This window comes from Triticum dicoccoides, chromosome 6B (assembly GCF_002162155.2).
Source record: "Triticum dicoccoides isolate Atlit2015 ecotype Zavitan chromosome 6B, WEW_v2.0, whole genome shotgun sequence".
NCBI classification, from domain to species: Eukaryota; Viridiplantae; Streptophyta; class Magnoliopsida; order Poales; family Poaceae; genus Triticum; species Triticum dicoccoides.
In genome coordinates, this window is record NC_041391.1 from 242,250,701 (window position 1) to 242,259,792 (window position 9,092).

Sequence of the window (9,092 nt, forward strand, 5' to 3'; positions counted from 1 at the left end):
CATTGTCCACTCACACATGCGTATATATGCAGGCGGGCTTCTGAAAGAGAACTGGGACAAAGATGCTCGGCTGGAAGGAGCCAATGTGTTTTTCACGCTAATCACCATTCAGCGGAGGTCCTCCATTAGCAGGAAGGCGCTGGGAGCTGGAGGTGGTTCATGGGCCAGCAAGAGTACCGTCAAGATAGGACACGACGTCGTGCTCAACAAAATCTACTTCAAAAGCGCAAACACGCCCAGATCCGGGGAGAACAAATTCACAGCTTTTGAGTTTCACCTCGCAATGAACCTCAAGGTACGTATACATAACATTATAATATGTTTAATCACATCTAATTTGTTGAAACCTCGTGCCCTTTAACCTCATCTAAATCCCACATATACTGCCATATCAGCGTGAGAAGGAAAAAAAGAGTGCATGCATGGTTTTGGCATGCTTGTTAATGGTCCTGGCTAACACGCGCCCTCGTACAGTATTTCCCTTTTCTCTTTTAAGGTTATATACCATGTGTTGCTTTCCGACTCTTCCCACCAATACAGTGTGTGGCAGATCGTTATGAACCATCATAAATGTTGAGCCGGATGACCGATTTTAAGTTTCATTTCAACCTTGACATTTCTGATGTGGACATCTACAAAACGAGTAGTGTCAAAGAAGTCCTATATTTTGAGACCAATAATTTTTGTGACTCACGGGCTACCTGATACGGAGTGTTACGGGCCGGCTGAATTGTCCGGTTTTTATATATTGGTCTAAAAAACTAATTAACCTGCCCCCCCTCAATTTAACTGGTGGGTGCTCCGGCCACCCCGTAAAAAATTCATAAGTGCCCGTGGATGTAGCATGACTCTTTTTTTTTTTGAACGTGTGGATGTAGCATTACTCTGTTGAGACAGAGGGAGTATTTTGTTTTCTTGGAACTATATTTTTTTATTAAAGAAAAAGAATTTCAGTGGTGCTCACGCTCACGGGCCTCGTCGGACTCCAGGCCCTAACTGGTTTCTCCACGAGCCCAGCCCAAGCCTAGCCACTAACATACCATCCTGGCTCGTCCCAACCGATATTTCTCAAAAAAAAAAAGGCTCGTCCCAACCGATTCGTGTTAGGGTCGCCGCCGCCGCCGCCGGCCAAGCCACCCATCCCCAACTCATGGCGGCGGCGAGGATCTGGTGGGGCGATGCAGTTCCTTCTAAAGTGAATCAGTGGTGAAATCCATCTATGTATGAAACAAGAAAAATTAAATGCTGGTCTTTCGTGTTTGTTTTCATTTCTAGCCCCGAGTTGCTATCTGCGTGCTGCATCCGACGGACTATCGTGATAGTCTTCGGGATCTGAGGGAATACATGTGCCAGGTAAACAAATTCTGTCATCGAAAATTGTGTCTACGCATGTGGATCCATATGTTTTTTATACCAATTCTGCAGGGATTTAGTCAGTCGGAAATTTTATTTATGACGACGATCACCATCATTTATGTCGATTGTATTCTACACCCTTGGTTCCATAGGATTCTAGCAAGAGGTTGAACCTCATGAGATTATTTCCGTTGTTGTAATGTGGTGTTCACCTGCTCGTGCTACCTTCAATATTCATTCCACAAGCCAAAAAACTAAATTGATTCCTAAAAAAAAAACTAAATTGATTCCGCTGCTGTATTGAAAAAACGAAATTGATTCCACTCTGTTTTGCTAGAAATGAGCTTGACACCATTGCAATGATCTGAATAATATAATTTGGAACATATAAGATGCAAGCATAGTCAGCGATGAATCTACTCTCTTCTTTCAGGGATGCTTTCCTTGGAGAAATCAGGCAAACCTGCAGGTGGGGCAACAAGCGACACCAATTTATCAAGGTATCTGTACATCACAATTGATGGGCTTCGTTCAACAGTTTAAGTCAATTAGGCACCAACTATATGTTTATTGGAATAATAATGTTCTTCCATCTAGGTACATAGAAATCCTTGATTTTATACATCTTGTCTGTACCTTATTCTTGAAAATGAAAAAGTGGTCCATTGACCTGTTACTTGATTGTATTACTTAGCATTTCTGTACTGGTACATTTAATTGCTGCAGACAAATTAAAAACCCCATGGTGTACATTGTCTGCAATATATATATATATTTTTGAAGTTAATAAGGTAAGAACTCATATGTCTAGAACTCCAGATGTATGTTAGAGATATCTACTATCCTAATACATGATCGAACATAAATCGATCACTGCAGAGTGATATTGAACTAAGTGTTTTATCAGTCACAAGATACCCATATCACTTGTTTGTTTCTGTCCTCATATATTGTGGAATTTAATATGGGCTATGTATAATAGCTCCAGTTCTCTGTGTTCTGCCATATTAAGTTGTACTGGCAGAAAAAATTACATGCTTTACTACCCTCCTTGCAGACCCCTCTGTTGCTGGATTAATGAATGGTCCACATGTTGATTACAACAATAATCCAGCTCCTAACAGTGGGGTAACTATCCTTTCATACCAGTACATGTTATTCCTTCCTAGAGTTCAATTTCATGTGTAACCTGTATATTTGCCTACATATATACGGACCTATGTGCACCTCTAAGTTGTATGTACTATCTTCTGTAAAGGCAGAATAAGTTTTAGTTAGTAAATTTTGGTGACACATATTTGTCATTAATTTGCTTATTGGTGATGGAGTAAGAGAGTTGAGAATAGACTTAACAATCATGTTAAGAACTAAGGATTTTACTCTTTACATGTCATGTGTACATGGATTCAGAAAAGGTAATTTGGACGGGAAGAGTGTTAGCAGCAGTAGCATACGTACATGGCAACTTTTATGGTACTATGATCTCAATTTATTTGAAACATCGCTGAACTATATTGCTTACTCAATGTTGAACTCACCTTTTTTGTTTCAGAGAAACATTCTGGGAGCAAATCAAGTAGATCAAATGGCAATGCAGCACGAGGGACAATATTTAGGTGGGTATTCATAGGAGGGTATTGTTTGTTCACCAAATACCCTTATTCATCAGTCATAAGATAGCCATATCGTTTTTCTCTGCCCTCCTATATCATGGAATTTGATCTGGGCTATATGTAATAGCCTCAATTCTCTGCGATGTGGTATATTTAATTGCATTGTCTTTCTTACACTGGCAAAAAATTACATGCTTGCAGACCCCCATGTTGGACTTACAAATGGTCTACATGCTGATTACACCATCAATCTAGCTTCTAATACTGAGGTAACTGGTCCTTTCATACCAATATAAGTTACTCTTGCCTATATCTCAGTTTCATGTGTAACATGTATATTTTCTGACATATCAACGTACCAACGTTTACCTTTAAGTTGGTTCCACTCCTTTTTGTACAAGTGAGTTAACAACATTACTATGATTCTTAATTTAATTTGAAAAACTGCTGAAAAAGATTGCATGCATGGTCAATGCTGAATCAACTCTCTTCTTTCAGGGATTGTTTATGGGAGGAAACCAATCAAACCTGCCTATGGAGCAATATTTTGAACCAGTTCATCCAGGTACCCATAGATCATAATTGACAGTTTAACTGAAATAGGCTCCAATGTTTTATTGCAATACTGATCTTGGATCTAGGTACATAGAAAGCCCTTATATTCCTATGCCTGTTCCTTGTTAATCCAATATGAATAGAAGTGGTAGGTGATCTGTTACTTGATCTTATTACTTAGAATTTATGTACCCCCATGACTGATATTATCCCCAATATTATTATTTTTGTTTAAAGTTAGTATGGTAAAACAAACTCCGCCTATGTCTTCTAGGCATAGCCGGTCCCAAGCCCGGGTAAAGGAGGAGGGTTGTGATAGGCTTGGCGAGCCAACGTAAAAACTAGCCAGTCCCATAGGTATGAAACCCATTTGAGCGAGAATAGTACTAGGATGGGTGACCTCCTAGGAAGTCCTCGTGAAAGGGTTTCATATCTAAGGGTTGTGATAGGCTTGGCGAGCCAACGTAAAAACTAGCCAGTCTTTTGGGTATGAAACCCATTTGGGCGAGAGTAGTACTAGGATGGGTGACCTCCTGGGAAGTCCTCGTGAAAGGGTTTCATATCTAGCCTACCCCAACTTGTTTGGGATAAAAGGCTTCGTAAGTGTTAGTATGGTAAAACACAACCTCCAAAAGTCTAGATGTATAGTAGAGACATCTGCTATCTGAATAATTGAACATAAACTAATCACTGCAGGATAATAAACTAAGCGGTTTACCTGTCATAAGATAGCCATATTGTTTTTCTCTGTCCTCCTATATCGTGAAGTTTAATTTGGGCTATGTAAAATAGCTCTAATTCTCTGCGTTGTGGCATATTAAGTTGTATGGTCTTACATTGGCAAGAAAATTACATGCTTTACTAACTTTCGTGCAGAGCCCAGTGTTGGTGGATTTATGGATGGTTCACATGTTTATTACACCAATAATCTGTCTTCTAACAGTGGGGTAACTGTCCTTTCATACTAGCACAAGTTATTAGTGCCTACATATATATGTACCCACATAAACCTCTAAATTGTAGGTACCATCTCTTTTAAAGGCAGAAGAAGTTCCAGTTAGTAAATTTTGATGAAACATATTTGTCATTAATTTGCCTATTGGTAATAGAGTAAGTGAGATGAAAATGCATTAGAGAACAAAGGCGTTTACTCTATACATCTCATGTGTACATGGATCCAGAAATGTAATTTGGACGGAAGAGAGTATTAGCAGCACTAGCATACGTACATACCAACTTGTATAGTACTATAATCTTAATCTTACGATCTCCATTTATTTCAATACACCATTGAACAAGATTGCTTACTCAATGTTGAACTCACCCTTTTTGTTCAGACAAACATTCTGGGAGCAAATCAAGCAGAACAGATGGCAGTGCAGCATGAGGGACAGTATTTAGGTAGGTATTCATAAGAGATTATTATTTGTTCTCCGAATAATGATCTTCTTGGTACCCAAAGCGCTGATTTGTTCTATATTACCTGATTCATGGATAGGCACACATGAGTGCTGATTAGGGTATTATTTTGACAGTTGAAATGAATAGCCAGTATTTTCTATTCATGGAATAATGATCTTCTTGGCACAGAAAAGAGCTGATTTGGCCTATATTACCTAATAATGTGATGTGAAAAAAGGGTCGATTCCATATGAAAGAAGCTCGATTCTTGTATTATCATTACTATTATTTTTACTGGGACATCTAATATTTGCACGCAATATAAAATGCTTCACAACATAATATTTGTTAACAACATAACAAGTTAATTACGTGTCCAGATATCTTGGTGGTAGAGGGGGATCTAATATCTAACTAAAATAAACTTGCATTGATTTATAGACCCACACATAGATGTGTTTCCATGTCATGATCAAACTTAATCATTACAGAATGATAATGAATATAATTAAGCGATCAACCCAATGTAGAATCCTGGTTAGTCATAAGATACAATTATTGTTATACTATTCTCTGCATGAATTAATTGGACTGCACAGTTCTGGCAGTAGTTGTGCACTTGTGCTATGTACAATAGTTTCAATACTCTGCATTTGGGCTTATTGAATTACATTGTCTTAAGTTGGATATTTATTGACTTTTTACTTACCCTGTTTGCAGCTTGCAATATTTCTAGATTCGTGAATGGTTCACAGCCTGACTGCACCACTAATCCAGTTCCTAACAGTGATGTAATTGAATTTTCCATTCACAAACTAGAACAAGATACTCCTAGAGTTGAATTTTTGTGTAGCCACTATGTTTACCTACATGTGATAACTTAAGTTTTATTCTCCAGTATTAAGAGATAAAGATGTTTTATTAAGTCAATTTTGGTTCTTACATGCTTTCATTGGTTTGCTGGTTGTGGAGTTAGATAGGAAAATTTAATTCAGAAATCGTGTTGCGAACTAAGGTATCAAGTCCTTCGATGTTCTGGTGCACTGAGGTAAACACCATGCAATTCGATTTGAGAAGGTAGAATGAGGCTGTTAGCACGGAGGACTACTAGCCTACAGACACATTAGATATTGTGCATCCCGTTCGTAACATGTTATAAGATTACTGAAAATATTGTCAAGTGATATTATCTCAACCCCATGTGTTGCCCTACAAGTCTTGCTAGCTCAAAGAGAGAACCAGCAATGCATGCCCTTCTCCAGTAGAGAAAACTTATGCTTTGCAGTATGTAACTTTATACCTTGTAGTCATGCTTGACCATTCATATTTATTTTTACTGTATGGTACGAGCGTATGTATTGAAAATCTAGGAAGTAATCCTGATCATTGCCCTTTATTTGCAGAGTTCTGGAAAGCACTATCATGCTGAAACAGAAACACAGATGACTCTGCCATCCAACAGTTACCCTCTGAATGATAACATGTATTGTATGACATGGGAAACTAACATGGTATGTACAGTACCTCTTGTCTATTTTCGCTTCTTAAATAGTATCAATTTTCTACCTGCTTGTTCTAGTTATATTTTAAATCCCCTGTAGCAATGATATGGTATCATTTCCTTGAAACCCCCGAGTGAACACTGCTAGTCCTGATCTTACCTTGACCTCTGAGTTGAGCTAACCAAATTACTAGTGAAGCGACATGATGTTTTCTGATACAAAACATTATAAGAGCTAAGCTAAGCCTACATCATTCTTGAGAAATTTTACCAGTTAGGTTTTTGGCTTGACGATAACCTTCTTACTGCTGCATTCCATTTACATGACTAAGTAAGTAATAGCAACTTTACTTTGAACAGACTAATGACAACGAGTCATCACTGGAGCCTTTTACCCCGTGGGAGGAATTTTATACAGCATCTGCATATGATCATACTCAAGATGGACATTAATCATCCCCTGGTATTTTCTGAACACGATTCAACTGTTGATGTATGTGTTGTACCGTGCTTGTTGGCCCATCAGTTATTTCTTCTGTCTCAACACAGTTACTAATTGTTTGTCGATGCCACAAATGGATATTAATTAACAGATCAGAACTAAATAGACAAGTTTTAAAGATTTGGCCTTCATTCCAGTTACCAATATTTTCTTTGGATAGCATTTCGTAGAGAATTTTTAGTTTTCAAAATTGATGAGTAAAACTTTAAGCACATTGAGCATATTGCAGGAAACAAGACGAGATGCTGGAGACACGAGGGTATTGGTGCGTGCAAGATACAGTGTGGATCGACTTTGGGTACTTGCCTTCTGGAGAGTTTTGAGACTGCGAGATATGCCATATAAGTAGCCAAGCATATCTCTACATTTATATTTTAAATTGAAATAGCATTTTGGACATTTTTACCCTGTCCCTGGAACAATTTTGTCCTTTGGCATCATCGTTTCCCTGAGAGTTTTGAGGCTACGATATGACATATGAGCAGCTATGCATATCTTCTATCATTGCATTTTTTGACTTTGTCCTGTTTTAACGATGCTAGACAAGTGTATATGTGCTACCTGCTGGTTGAACGATCTCTATGTCCATGTTTATTATATGTTATTCTGTATGATTCCTGGTAGGTACTCGTATGAGCAATAGAATGTGAAAGAAACTTATAGACCAACACTTGTATTGATTGCTTATTTTTGGACAAACTTGTATTGATTGCTGGGCATGGTTGCTTGTCTTATTACTAATAGTAGTCTGTAGCCCAACCCAATCCAACGTTGTCCCTCACAAGGAAGAAGGGACAAACTCGTTTTTCTAAGAGAAAGAGAACTGGTGTGCAAGTAAGAAACTTCCTTCCATTCAGTTAAAAAACCCTTCTTCCTTCCATTGGTTGGATCAGGAATTTAGGGTACTAGATAGGTGGGGCAACTTACCGCGCGGTGCCCGCCAAGCAACCAGATATGAATAACCGTTTAGACAAATGATACAACTAACATAGTATATGCATGTTTTAGCACACATGAAGTTATTTTGAGTACATGGGTTGAAATATAAGTTTTAGCAACACGAGGGTCTAAATAAAGAAGCATGGTGGATATCAAGCTGAGATGTATGAAGAACCATACTTTGCACCTATCAGTACACTGCTTGCCGCACGGTGTCCGCTTCGAGACACCTTGATTTGACATGAGAAACCATTCATACAACCTTCACCGAAGATGATGCAACAATTTTTTTTAGAACTTATCATATTAGTTTGAGTATCTAGCTTAGAAGCATAATCGAATATTCAGAAATTTAATGAGACCATTCCTGTGAAATCAGTAAAATTTCTAAAAATAACATTATCCCATTCAGTTGCTTGCTAGTCCATTTACCGCAATTAAATGTTCATACCATACTATAAGTATGAACAACTTATGATTATAATTTCAAAATAGCCCCAAAAGGCCAAAAGAGTTCAAGAGAACAAACAAGAGGATCTTTCGCCCTATTTCAATGTTGTCATTAAATAAAGACTTTGTCGTTGCACACACAATACTTCCACTTCATTATCCATGACACAGATTACGACTATAAACATCTGTGTATCTCCAATTGTTAAGTACTCCCTCTGTCCCATAATGTAAGATGTTTTTTGACACTAGTACACTAGTGTCAAAAAACGTCTTACATTATGGGACGGAGGGAGTAGTTGATAGTAGGTTTTAACTATATGAAAACATCGGAAATTTTGTTTAGGACAATTTTCATATATGTGAATAATCAATTTGCAGAACTGAGCTTGAAAGGCTGCAAAAACAGATTACTACGACGGGAGATGGCGAGCGTGAGCGACGGGAATGGCGGCGCTCCTGATCCGAGATGGCGAGTCTCGTACGCCGCCGATCTCCACCTTGTTCGCACGATCTCGTTCAACGACGGGAGTCTCACGCCGCGACGCGATGCACTCCGCCTAGTCCTCACGGACTCGCGTGGTGTCACGATCGATGCGCACTTCCTACGATAGGAAGAAGAGATAGACATCGGTGATGTGGTCTCCTTCCCCTGCCATTTCGCCAAGGTGCGGGACCGGCTACCGGCAGCGACCACCGCGCCGGCGTACGTGCAGGGCGACACGAGACGTGATGCTGCAGTGCACGGGAGACGTGCGGGGTTGCACGCAACCGA

The 9,092-nt window shown here is 39.0% G+C and overlaps 1 protein-coding gene across 3 annotated transcripts; it reads left to right on the plus strand.

Moving 5' to 3' along the window:
• The first annotated feature begins 1,071 nt into the window (after window positions 1-1,071).
• On the plus strand, window positions 1,072-7,432 carry LOC119325846. 3 transcript variants are annotated; one of them, XM_037599566.1, is made up of 13 exons: window positions 1,072-1,170; window positions 1,276-1,353; window positions 1,790-1,856; window positions 2,414-2,484; window positions 2,909-2,972; window positions 3,171-3,238; window positions 3,468-3,534; window positions 4,401-4,471; window positions 4,862-4,925; window positions 5,646-5,716; window positions 6,329-6,436; window positions 6,787-6,889; window positions 7,158-7,432. In XM_037599566.1, the coding sequence occupies exons 2-12, from the start codon at window positions 1,345-1,347 to the stop codon at window positions 6,877-6,879; spliced, it is 753 nt and encodes a 250-aa protein (XP_037455463.1). In that variant the 5' UTR covers window positions 1,072-1,170; window positions 1,276-1,344; the 3' UTR covers window positions 6,880-6,889; window positions 7,158-7,432. The 3 variants fall into 3 exon arrangements, with proteins under 3 accessions (XP_037455463.1, XP_037455462.1, XP_037455464.1); XM_037599565.1 differs by having other exon boundaries at window positions 1,085-1,353; XM_037599567.1 differs by lacking the exons at window positions 1,072-1,170; window positions 1,276-1,353; window positions 1,790-1,856 and adding an exon at window positions 2,767-2,829 and having other exon boundaries at window positions 2,426-2,484.
• The last annotated feature ends 1,660 nt before the right edge of the window (window positions 7,433-9,092 follow it).

Coding starts and splice junctions, on each gene's coding strand:
- LOC119325846 (XM_037599566.1), top strand. Junction 3,535..4,400: donor TTTTGAACCAGTTCATCCAG/GTACCCATAGAT, acceptor ACTTTCGTGCAG/AGCCCAGTGTTGGTGGATTT. Junction 4,926..5,645: donor GCATGAGGGACAGTATTTAG/GTAGGTATTCAT, acceptor CCCTGTTTGCAG/CTTGCAATATTTCTAGATTC.